At 38.6% G+C, this 19,841-nt stretch overlaps 1 protein-coding gene across 2 annotated transcripts in view; it reads left to right on the forward strand.

Moving 5' to 3' along the window:
- The window catches only part of LOC105933155 (adhesion G-protein coupled receptor D2), a 111,266-nt gene that overhangs the window by 81,195 nt on the left and 10,230 nt on the right, over positions 1-19,841 (forward strand). The window contains exon 24 of one of the 2 annotated variants that reach the window (XM_036141074.1): positions 8,938-9,027. In XM_036141074.1, the coding sequence (XP_035996967.1) occupies positions 8,938-9,027 (90 nt within the window). The remainder of the gene's footprint in view (positions 1-8,937; positions 9,028-19,841) is intronic. The other variant, XM_036141073.1, reaches the window with a different exon arrangement.

Genomic DNA, 19,841 nt, shown 5'->3' on the forward strand with positions numbered 1-19,841 from the left:
TAGAGGCGTGTGCACGGCCTAGTTTCTTTGTCTAATGCACAGGTTATTGATTGGCGGGGTAACTGTAATATCGATGGACAATATAGTGGAGTAATTTTTAAAAAACTGCTCTGTTATAAGGAGGAATGTTCATAAAGTATTTTATCTGCTTTTCTGTCGAATGCGTCAGTATGGTGGACCAAAGATTTACTAAGTACCTATTTATTTTCAAGCAGATTCTGAATTACAAAGCATCATATTTGTTTATTTTTCAGGGACTTTCGGGCATGCCATGTTAACCTTTTTCCAGGAAGCTTTATTGTTTGAATCAAAGTTACCTCAATTTCTTTCAGCTTCCTAGCTCCTTGGAACGTTATAGAAATTATGAGATTCAAAAAGAAGGAAAATATGTGATGTTAAAAGCCGTTGACATTCTTGTTTTTTTTATCCTTGAGATAAAGTACTGAAGTTCAAGCCCGCTGAGCTCATCCAATTAATTTTTGCATAGAAAATTAATAGCTTTAAATAGTTCAAATATATACATTTGTTTGCACTTTGTTTTTCCCATCATTTCATCCAAATCTGAATCCAAATAATTAAAGATGGTTAATTTATTTTACCGTCTAAAAATATCATTTCATTCTTTTTAGTGATCAAAAAAAAAAAAGAAAAAGAAAAGAAGTTACTATTATATGATTTTAAAACAAATGTGAAGGATTGATACCTGTTAAAGTCAGTGATTGATAAGTTTGTTCATTTTAAGATGGAAAATTAGGAGCATTAAAAACTTCAAATCATTTGCATCAATGTGTTGAAACAAAATAGAAACAGCATTTTATTTATCATCAGACCTATAAAAGGGTCTAAAACAATAGACAATTTAGAGAAAAGAAATATAAATCTGTTGCTTCCTCCTAAGCTTCCATTGGCTCTGCTTTATTTCCTTATACGTTCGCTGTATGTCATTCCAGCAAGTAGAGAGCAAGAAAGGTGAAATTTAAATGTGTTGGCATCAAGATTTATCGACCGGTTATATAAAAAAAAAAAAAAAAAGGAAAAAAAAAAAAGAATACCAGGATCATTAAGTCCAACACTACTGCCATCAGGCTGATGAAAGCCTTCATACACACAAACTCTATAATGCCTGCTGTGTGTGCCTGTGTGTATAAGAGATGTGTTAAGGTAGATTGACTTCTAATATAAACAGGATGGGTGTCTATTGACATCCATATAGTTCTGCCCTCTGTGTCCCTGGTAACCTTATTACTCTTGCGCGTGCTAAAGAAAACTTCCAAGTTTCAAGAACATTTCATGGAACCATGGGATACTTGTATGTCTTTGGGTATTTCCTGTTTTTTTTTTTTTGTCTTCTCTTTGCAAATACCTTATTATAAAGGCTGTGCCTGAATATAGGAGGAGAGAGCTGAGTTGACCAGCTTACCTGTGCCTGCAGATTTCTCTCCCCCTAAGTTCATCTCTCTGTCTCCCCCTTATGCACGCACACATAAAATGTACTCACAAACTCATACCAGCGGCAGGTTAGCCCTGGTCGACACCAGCACCTGCTCCGCTGAAGGTGAAAGAAGTGCTCACTTGAGCTCATTGAAAAGTAGATGTGACAGTAAATTTTTCAGGCCCTTGTGAGATGGGAGATCTTGTTATAGCAGTCAGGATGGGGGTCAGGGCAGTGGCTGCTTGATGATTGAGGAAAAGAGAAGTAAATTCATTCTGCTTCGGGCACTTTGTCAAGTGCCAGTAGCTTACCGCTGAGAGCCACTCACCCATCACCGTGTTACGGCCCCAGAGGTCACATCCACCGCCATAAATCTGCCTCGCCTCCTCGCCTGCTAAACCTATTGCCTCACCCCGACTGAGCACGGGCAGGGAGAGATGCTGCAGCTGCGGCTGCTACAGCTCATAGTCACTCAAATGAAAAAAAAAAAAAAAAAAAAAAAAAAAAGAAGACGGAGGGGAGAACATAGATTGTCCCTTTTGATGCTGCTGATGGTGTAAGCAGAACTGGGTGTGCTTTGCTCGGGGGAACGGTGCACTTATAGGATGAATAGTTGTGTGTGTGTGAAAAAGAAAAAAATACAGGTGGAATAGATGTTATTTTTTATTAAATGTTGTATTCTTATGCATTTTGATTATTGGAATCATTCCAGTTTTTTTACTTTTTTTGCATTTAGAATGTAATTATTATTATTATTATTATTATTATTATTATTATTATTATTATTATTATTATTATTATTTAGCATTTGTAAATTGGAGTGAATATTTTGTTTTTAGCTGGTTTAAAAATTGGTTTAAAAGTCAAGAAGTGAGCACAATAGATGCAAAAAAACAGTACATATAACGTGAGAGGATCAGCAGACAAAATTTTCTCTGTAAACCCCGACTCAAATTATTATTATTTTTTTTCCAACCTTGTGCTTTCTAAAACTGCTCTATGATCTGCTTCAGTCAACTAGACAATATCAATCCCTCTAAACATGTTGTCTTAATTCCTCTGGGCTCTGTGGATTACATGTGGGTTGTTTGTGTCTAATATTATTTCTCAATCCACTTCTGGTAAAGCTGCTGTTACAGAGTTTAATATCTTACAGTGTATGATGGCATATTTATACAACACATGAATTTGACATGGGTCTAAATGCAAAGGAATGAAACCTATATTTCACTTTTGGAAAAACAGTACATTGCTGATGATCCTCCACTCGTTTTGTTGAGTGTGTGTACATTAGGATGAAGGGTGTAGAATTCAGAGATTTGTTGTTTTAACACAGGATTTGTTACTGTGCCACTTTTCCATGACTTTCTTTTCATACAAGCTCTTTTTTAAACTCTTTTTCTGTTTTCTATATGGCATTAGTGGCTCGTTTTTCACACAGTAGGCTGACAGGAAAGGGGGTTTGAGAGAGGGGGGAAGACATGTGGCAAAGGACCTCAGTACGGAATCAAACCTAGGTTTACCGCATCGAGGACTAAAGGCTGCTACATACTGCGCGGACATGAGTCTGCTGACATCTATGCAAAGTTTGCAGAATCTGTACAAACTCCTTGCAAACACGTATGCGCAGAGATCAGTTTCTACGACCACATACGCGGTGTCACATTATAAGCTGCTCGTCGGCAAGACGTCACATCGAACTGTCTTAAATGTGACAGCGAGCTTGATACACTGAGCTGGACGCCAGAGTATTTGGGAGCCTTTAGGCCTATGGGCCGTGCTCACCACCCCTGCACCATCGGAATATGCCTTCATACCTGCTATTAAAAATAACTTCATCATTGGGTTGTTTTTGCAACATTTGAGCAGCACTGGCATAAATCCAATGACAGTGGTACAAACACAAATTCACCACTGAACATTGTTTTAAACATGTTAAACGCATAGTGGCCAGTGTACCGCAAAGCTAAAACCTAAGTCAGCCAGTCAACATCCTTCGAAAAATGATGGCAGTGTTGAACGACTTGCCTCTGTATTGGGAGGGAGTTAATATAAAAAGTTGACCTCCAAGCAGTCTTCCTCCTTTGTGGAACCAACTGTAATGTTTATAATGTTCCACGTATGCTTTTACGTTGAAGTCTCGATACCAAGGTGAAGACAGGAAATGCTGTGTGGTTGTCGGGGTAATGTTGGTTGAAAATGACCAACTGGAGATGCCGTTGATTTTGTAGCGGTAGGTTTTTCCAGCTTAAAACATTGATTAGACACATATTGTAAACAGTCAATCACAACACCAGCATAAAAATCTTCACTTCCCTGATAGCTTTTATTTTTCCTTCACTGCTTGGCCAACTCTATAAGATTGGTTACATGTGATGTCAGCACCACGTTATTTGTTGCAGACTGTGGCACGCCGGACCCTGAAACTCTGTTTTGCCGTGTACACACTGATTCTGAAAAACTGAGTTTTCACAAATAATCACTTTGGCCAGAGTTTTCACAAATACTAATTTTTAGTGAGAATGCAGATGAATGCCCAAAATATTTAAATATAATAAGAATTTGTTCTCCCATATATCTGGCTACGTGTGGACTAGGCCTGATATTCAGCCAGGAGATTTGGATTGTAGAGTCAAAATGTAGCTTGTATAACATGGATTCATTCTGCCTCGTATCAGTGGTTCAAGCTTGTTGTGGTGCTTTAGAAGTGAAGTATGTTGTTTGCCCACCTTGGGCTGTATTGTCCCCATTAAGCATCATTAAAATGCAATAGCATACCTTAGTATAGATGGTGTCCATGGTGATACATTCCCAATCACTGAGCCCATCTTCTTTTTCCTACTTCCAGTAGAATGACAGACCGTGTTACAAAGCTCAAATGGCCTCAAAGTCAATTCCTGAACAATGAATTCACTCAAATCCAGTTACAGCAAGTTGTAAGTCAACGACAGCAGTCAGTGCATTCACATCTCCACGAGTAAGTAGCTGCTGAGGCCATAACCTTTGATGAATACTTCTGTTACAATACACTTTTCATACATTGAAACAAACTTCCTATTTAGAAAAAGCAGGAGTGCAACAAGATCTCATGGAACAAGATCTTGTAAATTTAAAATGCCGCAATATTTCCCGTGGATTGGAGTCGAAGTCCAGTTATTGCCAGTATGCGACTTTGATAAAGTGTATGCTGCTTTTCAGCTCTTGCTATGAAAAAAAAAGGTTACTTTAAGATTGATACCCTGTGTATTCTGTGATTGAGATCCTCTTTTTGAATTAAGACTTTAGGACTGCACAATAGGTTGGGAATATATTGTCATTGTGATTTCAGTGTATGCAATATTCATATTGCAAGGGAGTGTTTGGAGTGTAATCATTGTTGGCTAGTATATTCCAAGTGTTATGAACTTGCCCTAATACATGCTAATGTGATACTTAGCCAGTTGGACAAAGTCTCATGGAAGCAGATGTAAAGTCACACAGAAATGACTTTGCTGAAAATGCTAAAAGTCACAGACTGATGGAAGCCCAGAGGAGAAAGAGAGGAGAGCAGAAAATAGGCAAACAACACAACTGATATCATTGTCACCATATTGCCTGATACCCTAGTTGGCATAATGTTGACTGATGATTCAACGTCAGGCCTGCAACACCCCTTAACAAAGGAATTGAAATAATTTGTACTTGTAATAATTTGTGTGCCGGAATTTGGATAATCGGTAAGAACAGTGATAGAATGAATGGAAAGATGCAAATGTTTTTATAAAGTATTGTAAACAGTCAATCACACACTAACCACAGCCACCAAAGTTGGCATGTGATTTGTAGTTTCCGACTGCTCCTAAACTAATGGACTATTTCACAGTTTTTAATGAGTATATTTTAAAATCTGAACTGAATGATTTGAACAGAAATTCATTAAAGCAACATTTGAGATTAATAGAACTTTTATTCTATTTGTAAAAACACAAAAGCCAGATAAATCCCATTGACTTGTCTAAACGCCTCAAATTGCACGTTGCAATATTTGGATATTTGTTTCATTTATTTGCATAACCATCATAGCAGGCCACTACAGTATTAGAAGCTGTATGTATTGATCCGAACTACTATCTACATTTGTGAAAGCAACATATAGAATTATTTGCTTGTGAAACCGTAGTTTGGTCACAAATATTCTTAATTTTTGTGTAGAAATTCAATTTACTCTCACTTTATTTCCACAACCTTTTTTCAAACATACAATGAAATTCTCATGCTTTGGAGTATGTTCTTATTTGTTATCTCACATATGGTCACATAAAACACACACATTCCCATATATAATACCCGGTGGGATTCTTTTCTCTGCTTCCAAATTGATAATTGATGTGTATCATTATCATACCATGAAATTATTGATATTTTTTTTCCATGTGCTTTCACTTTTCTACGACGGTGGTAGAAGGCTGAAGTCAGGCGTAGAAAAAAAGGATCTGGGTCTAGTGGGAATTTTGTGTTTTTCAATGTGTGTGTTTTCTACCCACATGTGCTTTTCTATAGTTTTATAGATTTTCAGCGATTGTTCCGTTTTAAAGTTTGTTGCCATGGATTGCACTGCAGTTACATATCTTTGTGCGATCACATGCATTCAGTGTATTTTTTTTTTGTGTATGTACAAAAATGTGTATGCATCTTTCAAGCTTGTTATACGTGACCGGCTGTCTGTTTTCAATATAGTTTCCTTATTAGCTAGCGATTACCCTGCCTGTATCTGGCTTCTTTCAGCATTTGACTGGAAGTTGGAAAGGCCATGGGCACACTGGGAAGAAAGGAGTGAAAACTTCCTGAACCTAACCTTCCCTCTGCACCCCTCACCTCCAATGTTACCCTTATCCTTTCAGAAAACATTAGTATTCAAGCTAGTATTTATTCCTACACATAATGTCAAACTCTGACTTGGTAAAATGTTGTTGGTTCTCTCTGCTGGCTCTCTGTTGGTAAAGGACATTTTCCTTTACCTGCGCTTTATGGCTATTAAATTGATGGTAGTTAAGATTTTGTATTTTCATTGCCTTTGATCATAAATTGCCATTTTCAGTGGTTTGGTGTATCATTATTTACCAATCCACATGCTAAAGGTGTCATCACGCTCAACAACATTTTTCTGTTATTTAAAGATGATGTGTGCAAGAAAGGCCCATTTAAATAGCCCCCATCAGAAAAAAAATTGATTTCTTAATCAGTTATTCTATAAAATGAAATGTAATCAAATAAAACACAAATGTCGGGATCCTGGTAGTTAATGGAAACCTTTTAAGGAACCTGTGCATCTACTGTATATTGATGGACTTCCAAAGCACCATGAGAAATTAATCAAGAAGTCTTGTATTACCTTGGCATGGAGCTGTACCTGTTTGTATATACCCTACGCCAATGGGTTGGAGTTATGTTGTGGAAGTACCAAACATTACCTTTCAAGTAAATACTCCATGCATTTTCTTTCAGTCATCTGCCAAACAGCTATTGTTTTCTGCTAACTTTAAATTACACAACAAGAGTAAATAGTATTTGTTTGCAAACCCGACATTCATTCCTCATGATGAATACAGGCGGGTTTCGATTCAATTTAAATGTTATTTCTCTAGTGAAAAAGTTTCCTATCTAAGACAACCCAGCAGATTGCAGCAAGTCTTGACAAGCAACAATCACTCCTGAAAGAGCGTAGATCCACAGTGGACAGTCAGTGGACAGTCGTCCGCATTGTCGATAGTTTTGCAGCAATCCCTCATACTGAGCATGCATGAAGCGACAGTGGAGAGGAAAACTCCAGTGCTTACATTTAAATTGCTAAATAAAACCTAAGCAGAGCTGTTCGTTAAATTAAAACAATATGCATCTGCAAAATTAGTTTCACCTTTGTTAGAGTTACAGCTATTCATGCAGTTTTGAGTGATTTTACACAGGTTATAAAGTATGATGGCTGCATACCCAGAACCAGAACGTAAAAAATGGAGAAGCAGCATTCAGCTCCTATGCTCCACAACTCTGGAACAAACTTCCAGAAAACAGCAAATCAGCCTAATTACTGAGTTCCTTTAAATCAACACTGAAAGCCCACCTGTTTAGAGCTGCTTTCCGCCCATAATAACAGGAACATTGACCAACACATTTGATGTGTATTGATGTTTTCACCTGATACAATTTAATGTGTGCTACTGGCCTCACAACCAGTGACAGTTTCGATGTGTTTATGATGTTTTTTTATGTTTTCATGATGTAAAACACTTTGAACCTCCTTGCTGCTGAAATGTGCTATACAAATAAACCGGACTGTGACAGCATCATCAGTTCTGGGTTTATGCCAGCTTTTAATTTCGAGTCAAGCCATGCTTCCTCTCTTCGTCACATTCACAACGCTGACATCTCAGAGGGATGGATTCCTTCAGCACGTTGACCCCTCTCTTGTGGACTCGCCACCCACCCTTTTGCCCTCTTCCATATAAATGAGACAGAGACAGATGAAGATATTGCGTAATGTGTAGATGCACAGGCGGGATGGGTGGGCAGGTGTCATGCAGGAGCACGAGGAAATTGTTTTTGCCGTTGGAAATCAGCAGCCGTCCTCAGAGATCAGTCCAGACAGCGGTGTCGGGGTAAAAAAGCAGCCGTGACTGGCCGCGTGTGAGAAGAGAGAGACAAGACTGCTGGCAATCAGATAAGGTGGATGACGGGTTCATATAAAATAAAAATATCTCACCAAGTTCACAGATTCTCAGCCAATCTGGACTTAGAACAAACTTGAAGGTCCAGATTTGTATTTATTGATTGTTTTTACTGTACCAAGATCAAGTATCACTCATTTAGAAATGTTTCTAAAATTTAGTTAATCGCCCAGTTTATTTGCTCTTGTCTTGACTGTCCTTTATTTTCCAGTTTAGAAGAAACAAACTTAACACTTTTTTTAGACATTTCCTTTTTTTATCAAACACACCAGAGCATTCATCAAACAACAGGTTTATGACTTTATTTACTTGTTGTCAGCAGCTAAAACAGCATGAAGCAATATTAAAAAAAAACACTTGCACTTTACTTATTAACCTATTTTATAAAAAAAAAATAAAAAATCTGGTAAATGCCTAAAATCTTCACAGCTAGGGCAAATATCTAAATTTATGCTTACTGAAGAGGTACGGATTAACATCTATAGAATCCGATCGGCGTCTCTCATTTTAATTTAAAGATTCCTTAGATTAGAAAGAACAATATAAAACCATTCAATTACTGAAACATGTACAAAAATCTTATTCCATTTTTTGTACTTTGCAGCTTTTCTATGGGTTGTTCTTTTTTATTTTCAGCTTTTTCAGCCATTTTCTGCAATACTATTTTAATGGTTGTGTTTTGATAGTCTGTTTTCTTGTATCATGATTAGACAAAATGTGTGCTGATGTACGGGTGCCAAACATTTGAAAATGTTCATCCAGAGATTAAAAGAGCTGACAGTGTCTCCATTTATCTGTCCTCAGGTCAGTTAACCACTCCGCGTGTTGAGGAAAAATCCCTGCTTCAAACTTCCCCTTTCACTCAACTGGATAGAAAGGTAACTCTCTTTTCAGGTGACCATTTATTTCACACAGTAACATTCAGGTCATTCAGGAAAATTGTGATTTGGATAATTATAAGGTTAAAAAATGGTTTCAACAGGGGAACAGCAACGTTAGATGCATCACTTCACTATCATATTGTGAGATATAGAAATTGTTTAATTGGGCTGTTTCCCACAATTCAGCTGGATTAGGATCAGTATTTTTATGAGATTTGTTTTCTTGTCTACAGAAATGTAGTAAATGTTTGAAAAAAAAGAAAGAAAGAAAGAAAGAAGGATATCTAAGACATGATGGACTAACAAAAGAAAGCCATTTACAATTACAGTTAATTAGAGAAGGGGTTAAATTCGACGACAACTGACCGAGAAGCAGGAATATAAGCGATATCTAGATATTTCGGGTATTGCCACGAGCCTGCAGCCCAAACCCACCACTCAACTCAGCCCTACCCACAATATGGACATTTGTTAACCTTAAGAGCAAAATAACAATGCAAACAAAATTGGTGCTGTTATATTTTTCTTTTTTTTTCTTTTTTGAGATAGACTCTAAGTAAAGTTCAGCTTTTCACATCATGAGACAACATGTCCTGCATTGGCCCTGAGTGGGAACAGCGGTTTGGGTAAAACAATTTTGAAGCAAGCTGACAAATGAAAGTGTACTATCGGGGATGGCAGCCAGACCCTTTAGCTGAGCGGAGTGATAGGCTATTAAATGAACCTTCATGATTAGAGAAATCTGTGCAGTCGTTGTGGAAATGAACTATTCTCAACTTCACTAAATTTAAATACCGATACTATCCCAATATGTTAATGTTGCAAACAAATAACCCCCCAAAAAACTCAGCAGAGGTCCCTTTTTGGCTTCCTCTAAATTCCCCACACAGGCTCCTCAGCGCTTAACTGACTGCCTCCTCTTTAAAATAAACTCAGCATGCAGGTCTCACATTCAACATTATACACAATCTCATCCCCCTAGTGGCCACCACTAAAACTACTCCTCACACCCTTCGTGCATCTTTACATTTCCCTGTCTTCTCTCGTCATAAATATATTTTTAGTTAGTTGTTTTACATTTAAATGTAACAAACTGTGTCACATGGTTAGTTTCTACGCTTTCTTTCCTGAAACTCCCAGTCAGTTGCACTCAAACCTGATGATTTGCTTAGCTTTCGAGAGGTGTGGGATGGAAAGAGAAGCCGAATAGTCCCGCACATGTTTCTGATAAGGAATATTTCTTGATATTACCTTTTCATTTTAATAGGCACTATTTTTTTTATAAAATCTGGCAAAATATATGCAAAAAAACGTTTTGGATTTCATTCATATTCACTAAAATAAAGCTCTGATTTTATTTATTATGCATGTGAGCTTATTTGCTTATATATGTGTACGTTTACAGTTTAGGATAAACTCTACGGTTAGACGAGGTTTCTAATCCTTCACTTTCTATCAGTCTCTTGTTGTCTTGGCAGACTGCTACCCCGCCACAGCTTTCAATTGTCCTACTTCCGAACCGATCGAAGCTGACTCTGTTCCCCGGCCAACCCGTCTTTGTTTTCCTTTGCAGCTGTTGGGTGGTCTGCGCTTCACTCCCCCTCCACTCGCGCTGTCGCGCCCTCGTTCATTGTCAAGTTCACTCTGTCTGTTTCTCTTCGCTCGCTGTGCGATGCGGACTGGGTCTGAAACCCAACGCCTGTGTGTACACAATTAAGTTCACACCAGAGGTTGATGGGTAGAAGCGTGATCTCATTCCCAGCAATTTGCAATTAGGACAGCGGGCTTTGACTTCTATGTGTGGGGCTGGTTAGTTGGTCAAGGTTAACTAGGTGGGGATGATGTGTGTGTTGGAGCCAGAATAGATGGATTGTGGTGGGAAGTTGAAATCTGCATAAGATAAAAGTGTTCAAGCGTTGCAGAGACGTCTTTGAAGGTCAGTGTTCGTTTTTGGTGATGAGAGCAGAAAAATAATATTTCTTCTTTAGTTTGTTTATTATGAGTTTCATACATATTGTAAGGGGATGTGCTAAATGCATTTTTTTAACTTAATGTTTTTTTTTTTTTTTTGCAAAAGCAGGTAAAACAAAGTCTTCAGACGGTAACAATGTTTTGTTTCTTTGAAGTGGAGAAATACTAACATTTTTACTTTATATGAGCAGAGGGTTATAGGGAAAAAATAAATCCACGGAGCCATCGCAAAAACTATTCCTGGTTTACCCAGATGAGCTGGCCCCGGCCGACCTTTTCATCCTGTTAAGTGTTTCAGTGTTGGACCTGTTAGCCGCAGCTCCCGCCGAGTTCAGTTCACACGCGATTGGGAGTCCCATGACAGGCCAGCTGGAATATCCAGTCCACCCTTTCATACGCTCAGAAAACAAAGCCCCTGTGGAGTCACAAGTGGTCAGTCAGCATGTCAGTCATTCACAGGGAGGGTTTTGAACCTGGATGTGTGAATGTGACTGTGTGTGCTAAACCTTCCTGTTTTGGTCTGCGTTTAAGTCCTTCCTGGCCGGGGCTCTGCTGGTGTCTGCAGCAGTAATAGACACACAGAGACAGGTAAAATGTGAAAAATGCGTGTAATCTAGTAAAGCTCATACTTCCAATTATGTTTTATTTTTTTATTTTTATTTTTTTTACATTTTTCTACATTGACTGTTTTTGAGAGTAACCAGTACAGCCAGATATGTGATTTAAAAGCTTTTAATAGGAGCTGTCCTCAGAGAGCTGTTGATAAGCTGGCAGCTCCTTAAACCTAAGTCAGTCATTTCATGTAATTATTACTGACGTTGATCTTCCTGAATCCAATTTTTTTTTTTTAAATCTAGGAAGTTGGGAAATATTGACAAGCTACAGACGTGAAGCTGTAATCAGATTAAACCCAATATTGGTACCGGGTCTAATGCTGATGACATTCTAACATTGGATATCAGGTTGAGGCGACCAATCCATGTACCGATCCAAACATTTGTTACCTTGTCCCATTATAATCTGATGCTGTGGCTGGTTTTTGGGGGGTTTAAAGCCCCCAATCCATCATTTTACTCCCAGTAAAGCTACAGATTGACGGCAGACAAACTATTGCTACCATTCACTCCTGCACCGTACTGAGATTTTCTTTTTCTTTTTGCTAATTAATTACCATGAACAATTCACATTCCAGGGAAATTATTTTTGATTCACAGGGTTTTCTGTATTTTTAGCATGTGGTGGTGTATCCTTTACCTCTGGCAAAAATAGTGAAAATTATTATTTATATGGTAGTTGTTAAATAAAATGTATACATTATGTTTAAGGTGACTGGAGTTGAAGGAAGGGAAACCAAAATATAAATATTTAAAGCTTTGCAAACAGTTTTTTTTTATTATAACCCTTCTTTAACCGTCTCCACAGCTATTTTCTGTAATCTGTCTTGTGACTCATGAAGTCGAGACTAAAGTTATTCAATTTGTGACTCAAAACTAACTTGATTCTAAATCACCGGGAAATCAAATCACCAAATCAACGGGAAACTGAACGGATGCCACATCCGTACTTTAAAATATTTCACTAAAGACGGACTAGATTTTTTTTTTTAAAACCTGTCTATATTAATGAATATGCACACATTTTAGATACATATTTGTGTTTATATTAGCAATTGAATACGCTAGATCAATTAGATCAATTGATGGCCTATATAAATGAGCTTAGGTAATCAAAAGCTAATGATTAAACATTAAATGTTATTAAGCAAGAAATATAGCTCTTCTGCAAGCAATATACTCACTCATTGTAGAACATAACTCATGAAAATGTCTAGATGTAAAATGACAACAAAAAACAAAAAGTGAAGCTGTTTGAACTTCTGCAGAATGAATTGTTTTGGTCTGACTTCCTCATTAATGTCTTTTATTGTGCGATCTGCACATGCTTCTTAGAGCACCTCTAGGCTCTGCACCGGGGCGGATGATCACTTTTAATGTAAGTTAAGACTGGAACGAATGTTGGCGAATGGCAGGGCAGAGCAGAGCGGAACCGGGGGCAGTGTAAATTTGGGTTAAGTAAACCCAACTGGTTGCATGGAGTCATTAATTTGAAATATTTACTACTCCTTGATGAGTAGTGGACAGTCATTTGGACTGTGCGATTGAGTTTGCAGCAATCCCTCATTCTGAGCGTGCATGTAGCGACTGAGGAGAGCGAAAACACCAGCAGAACCAGGCTCAGTGTTTACAGCCATTTGCCGCAACCAACAAGGGGTTTGAGAAGACAGGGCATACACACAAAAAGAACAGAGAGGCACCAATACAGGAGTGCTTTCTATGTAAAAGAAATGTAAAAGGATAATGGCAGTCTCCATTAGGGGCTTCCTCTAGAAGAAGGCCGTGTGTTTTAGTGGTTAACCCTGTCTCTCTCTCCGAGACATAGCAATCGTTCAGGTTTTACTATGACTAAATGGATGCACTCTAAGACTTGAGAACTGGCTCAGCGATTATGTGTTTAGCTGTTTTTCTTTAACTAGCTGAAGCCACTAAAGGAGCTACGACCGCCATCTTGTTTGTTTCTCTCACATAGAAAGTCGTCCTGGATCAGTGCTTCTGTGTTCTTCCTGTGTGTATGCACACTCTAACACCCAGTCAGCCGTGGCAGATTGCCTATCACACTGAGCCTGGTTCTGCTGGAGGTTTTCTCCTGTCAAAGGGGAGATTTCCTTTCTACAGTCACTGCATGCATGCACGGTATCAGGAAGCTCAGTGCAAGCGTCTGTCCACTGTTGCTACATGCCCACCCAGGAGGAGTGAATGATGCAAGTCGGTGACTCTATACAATCTGCTGGGTTTCCTTAGATGGAAAACATTTAAACCAATGTGTCTGTATGATTTGATTGAAGTGCCTTGAGTTGACATTTTTCAGTTCATGTCAAAACACAAGCTGCAGTACTCAGGGCCAACTGCAGCATACCATGCGTTATAAGTTACGCACAAACGCTAATGAATGTACATGTTCATTACATGTTTCTCACACATCAACGCTCTCCAGTTGTAGCTCTGCCTTAGGAGGCGAAAGCTGCGGGTTGATGTACCAGTCATGTTCCATTTATCAAAAGCAACCTGCTGTGATTGATCAATTAGCTCTGTTTTAAACTGCTGCTCAAAGTGATCAATAGTGCTGCTCACCAGGCAGAGGATTTTCATTAAGACCTGTGGCTCTAAATCAGTAAATTATACTGGCATAGTCAAAATTACGGAGCCCCCTAGGGTACACGGGATTTTTTTATGTTATTTTGTATTCCCTCGCAATAGTATTACATTCCCACGCAATACTTTTGCCTTCCCTCGCAATGACCTAGTAGACGGTAAATGCAGCATATTGAATACTAAAAGTCTTTCTTCTACAATATAAGCTTCAATTTAAAATTGCAAATACCTTTGAAGAGCCTCAGTGAAAACTTGTTTATACATTCTTAACTCTTTGGTGCAGAAAACTGATTGAAATCGATCTATTAACTGCGTGTTCATGTTTGTTTGTGTAAGATTGAAAAGGGACTGTGCATGAAAACGGTCCGTTATTAGCCAGACTATCGAGACAGGAAAGACACAATGAAAACTGTCAGATGACTATTATCCAGTGAAAATATCCAAAAATAGTCCAAGTAAGTTGAATGTATTTTTTTCTTTCTTACAGAAAGTTTACGTTTGTCTGAGAAGGGATGGAAAGAGATGGAGAGCCCATGTTTAACCCATTTTGCTTTTGTATTTTGCACATAAGTTGGTGGTGCATTTTTGTTTCCTAAATGGTATAAAACTTCAGATGTTTCACTAACTAGATATTACCATACATGCACAAACCTTACAAAAACCATGTACTGTAGCAGAAAGACTTTCAGAATTCAATGTACAGTATGAGCTGTCTACTAGGTTACTGCGAACGCAAAACATTTTGCGAGTAAACGCAAAATTATTGCTAGGAAATGCAATACTTTTGAGAGGGAATGCAAAAAAAAAAAAAAAAAAAATCCCCTAGGGGAGTTTGTACAAAAAGCAAAAACTACACGAAAAAGCAAAAAAATAAAATAAAAAAACACAGAGACCGTTACCTCTGAATTACCTCTGAGCAGAGTATGATTAACAGTATAGATTAAATTACATAATGGCAGTTTGCAAAATGACTACACCTTATTTTTATCTGATACTATATCTCTCCTTTCTCAAATACATGTCCACTGTGTTTGTTTGTTTATATAGAAAGCTATTTTACAGTTGCTTTGTCCCTTAAAGTATAAATACAGAGGAAATCTTTTCAAGACAAATGTTTCTTTCTAAAGAAATAAGAAAAAAAAAATGCCAATTTCATTATGGTAATGTTTTATCTTAATTTGGACAAAACCAATAAGAAGTAGGCAATTCTCATTTTCAAAATAAATATAGAAGTCTCAGTTTCCAGTTTAACAAAACAGCTGATGAGATAATTTAAATGTTAATATCCCTTACCAAAGTACATAACTTAGATTTTGTTTGGCGGTGAATTGTAAAACCGTTTGTGTTTGTCTACCTCATCAGCAAAATACCTCCAAATGATGCTTTTGCTTTTTCAACTTAAAAAGATCACACTCCTATTTACTAGAATTTTAAACTTCAAATGGCTGAGTCTGTCAGTTTTAATGCAAATGAGTGTCTTTAAATATATATTTTTAATCAAGTTAGTTGAAATGTCAATTGTTTTCACAACCTTATTTGTATAATTGTAACACACAACAAAAATATGTAACCTTACCCCAAATTTTGTTTAACTTTTTACTCGAGAGTGTAGCCTGTCTGACATTGTATTTCCTATTTATGCATTTGATGTTGTTCTTAACGAGCAATTTACTTTGGCTAGTACCTGAGACTCTATGTTTGCTGGTCCATGTTTTGCTTCAGAGATGTCATTGTCTCCACTCTTTGTCTTTGTCAGTGTATTTTCTCCATAACTCCCAGTCCTGTCTACCTTAGCGTAGTGATGTTTGTGACAAGTAATTTGCATGTCACAGAAAGACTTTTCTGTCTTCATAACCATGGCATGTACGTCATATAAAAGTGAGCGTCTGCCAGCATGTTTATTCGTAAAACAGACATGTGGGGACAGAAGGGACATGTGCTCTCCCATGGAACCAACTCCCAGCTTTGGTTTGTGAGGCAGACACCCTGTCTACTTTTAAGACTAGACTTAAAATTTTCCTTTTTGACAAAGCTTATAGTTAGAGTGGCTTAGGTTACCCTCAGCTATCTCTGTAGTTATGCTCCTATAGGCTTAGGTTGCTGAAGGACATCTGGGTCTATTTCTCACACTCTGCTGAGTTCTCCTACTGTTCTCCAATTTGCATTGCTTGTTGTTATTTCATCTTTTAGCTTCTTGTTCTCTGTCATTTTTTTCTATTCATAGTAGGTACACCTGGTCTGGCATTCTGTTACCTGTGACATCATGTGGGGAAGACAGATCATCCGCTATTATCATATAACGTAGAAAGGATTACTGGATCAATGTGTGCTTCTGTGCTTTTTTTTGTCTCTCTTGTTGTGTCTCTGCTCTGTCTTCTCTAACCCCCAGTCGGTCGAGGCAGATGACCGTCCACACTGAGCCTGGTTCTGCTGGAGGTTTTCCTTCCTGTTAAAGGGGAGTTTTTCTTTCCACTGTTGCTTCATGCTTGCTCAGTATGAGGGATTGCTGCAAAACCATGGATGATGCAGACGACTGTCCACTGTGGCTCTGCACTGAATGAATGCTGTTTGTCAAGACATGATGCAATTTACTGGGATTCCTTAGATAGAAAACTTTTTGACCAATCTGTATAATTTGATTTCATTTGACTTTGGAATGTGCCTAAATATGACATGTATCATGCATTGGTGTTATATATAAATTTAATTGAATTGAAAAATGTGTACAAAACCAAGTGACCCTCACTCTCCATTGACAGGACATTTTAATAAAAGATGAAATAAAATAAATATTTTTTGTCTCCACATGTTTGTGCTGCCCTTAATATGATACTCTCCTGGGCAGCAGGCCATAGTGTCCACCTGCAAAACCGCCACTGTTTCCTACTGTCTGAATAAGAAACTTTATTATTATAGTTGTTTTTCTACGTAAGATGGTTTTGAAAAGTCTAACTAAAAATAGTTTAACCCTAAATATAAACACTACTTACTCACAATGTCTCTAAATGGCATTTATGGGACCACAGTGAGCATGTCTGGTTGTCTTTCAGCCACTCATTGTCAACCTGTTTTTGTTAGTTACCTGGAAAAACAGCGGATGTCCCTTGCACCACAGCAATGTGTCTGATTCACGACCCCATCGAACCCATGGGATCACCAGTGGGCTAAAACACAAAAATACAGTCAGCTGCCATTGACAAACACACCTTTCTCACCCTTCCCTTTACTCTCAATGGGGCCAAAAGCCATTGTTTAAGTCAAACAATCCACATTGAATTAAACACTGGCAGCAAGCCTTTTTTCAGTGAGGCTGAGCACACGGCTGTCATGGGTCCGATCGTTAATGTGCCATCGCTGCGCCGCACATCCTCAGCAGACACAGGCATCACTGAGAGTATTTCCTCCATCGGTAGGTGACTGTGTGCACATGTCCTGCTATGGATATGAGTGACTAACTTTGGCCCAATAAGGTGTGTTTTTGAATCCAGTGAGACATCAGGATGTTAGGTCTGTCATTTTTTGCATTTTTGTGTGGTCATTAGTGGCATAAAATCACTTTATAGAGATGTGAGCACTAAAGTATTGTAACACAAGGACATTGGGACACTATAGGAAGCAGTTGTAGAACGGTAGGACACGCATGCACGCACGCACGCACGCACGCACGCACGCACGCACGCACGCACGCACGCACGCACGCACACACACACACACACACACACACACACACACACACACACACACACACACACACACACAGGTAGCAATGTTCTATATCCATAATGTACAATAAAGAAATCTCCCTCACCATTATCAATTTAGAGTCTAATAATTCAAACATGACATCTTTGTGGTTGTACTGTTTCTAAAATGTATTTTTTGACTGTTAAATAAATGAGAAAGGTCAAATCCCATTTTTTAGTGCTTATTTTTCCTCTGCTTTAAAACCTAAGATAACCCCAGCTAAACCCTTCATCCACTACAGCATCCTGACCATCCATACATAACGTGTTAAAAAGATGTTTTAAAAACCAAAACATTCTTCACAGAAATCAACTCTTCAGGATGATAACTCTTTAATTAATGATTGGAAATATAATGCACTTCTGCATCATCAATGCCCTTTTCAAACTATGCGGTTGAGTTTGTTGTATTCTTTTGTGTGTGTGCAGGTTTAAAGTGAACGCACTGAACCGATGATATTTTCTTAAAAATACGCTCATATTTGTTTTTGAATTGCAGTGTGTCAAAAGAGCTACGCTATTTTTACTGAGTCGTTTTTTTTTATCGTGTTTACAAAGATTAGCGGCAGAGGGAAAACGCTGTCTAAAGAAGATGCTTACATTTCTGTAACAATTTACATGTGCGAGGCTGTGCCCTGTCGCTGTGTGTTGGCGGGAAGGAAGGGAGTTGGTCATAGAGATACTGGGGCAGACAGGAAGAGATCATCCTGGTGTTACCAGTGCTGAGGTGAAGCCTTCCAGCTCCCCCAGGCCCACACATAAACTTGCTGAAAGGCTCACCCAGAGCATACGACAAAACACAATCTTCCTCTTCGTTATCAGAACTCGCGTCACAGGTGCTGCGCACACCCCTCGTCTCTGCGCTGATGTCTTCAAAGTTTTTGGAATAGTTTTTTCTTTGCTTGGGTATTTTGACAGCATGATGAAATTCCCGTGAGCAGTGCATAGGTGGAGGTGGGTGGGTCGGGATGGACGGATGGACGGATGACTCCGTGTCCACCCCCACTGGGGAGAGGAAGTCCCTATCAGAACACAACAGGAAAAGAACAGAGCAAAAAAACAAGTGCATGTCTTTTTTGCACATTAAATCACTTCCTGTAGGCCTTTAGACCGGCTCTTTCCGATCCTCTACCTTTTAAACAATTGTAGCTGCCCATTTTTTGGAAGATAACTTAATCAAGTCTGCAGGTGAATGTGGACATAAAAGCTCAATATAAAAGGTTATTGAACTGAAAAGTGAAACGGTTTCAAGGAGAAGAGAATTTGAAATGGCGCAGGATATATCTGCACCATTTAATACCTGTCCTCTGGTCCAGTTTGGGAATGGAATTCTGTGCAGCCTATCAATCTGATTTATCGCCTTGACTTGCAGATGTGATGACTGTCGTCGGATGCAAGTGCCACATAAATCCCTGTTCCATGACACATCACAAGCCCCGAGTCTGAACCTGGTGCCTTGATCGTCATCCAAAACCCAAAACAAAGAGACAAAGGTTTCTGTGTTGCTTGTGCAGGAAAAGCTCCTTTTGAACGGGGACAATGACAGATAATGACTTCGGCTCTGCTTAAAATGAAAATAGCAGCGGTACCTTTCCTTCTATCTGTTTGATTCGTGTTCTTTTAGGTTAATAATACTGGCCTGGCACATTGCAGATAGGTTCTGCTCACCTCTTAGACATATGGGAAACGCAGCTTTCCCAGTTCTGTTCTCATCGCAGGGCACAGCTGTAAAAAATATGACTTCCTTCCCACAGGCAATTTCCTGTTTATGTCTGAATGCAGGTCAGGAAAGGGGTATAGTCCTCCCTACCTCATCTACGGTCATCCTCATCCCGAGCGAAGACGATCCGGGACGTTGTTAATACCCCTCTCCTCTTTTTGAAGAAAATATATGTTGAGGAACG

The sequence above is a fragment of the Fundulus heteroclitus genome, chromosome 9, assembly GCF_011125445.2.
Source record: "Fundulus heteroclitus isolate FHET01 chromosome 9, MU-UCD_Fhet_4.1, whole genome shotgun sequence".
NCBI lineage: Eukaryota > Metazoa > Chordata > Actinopteri > Cyprinodontiformes > Fundulidae > Fundulus > Fundulus heteroclitus.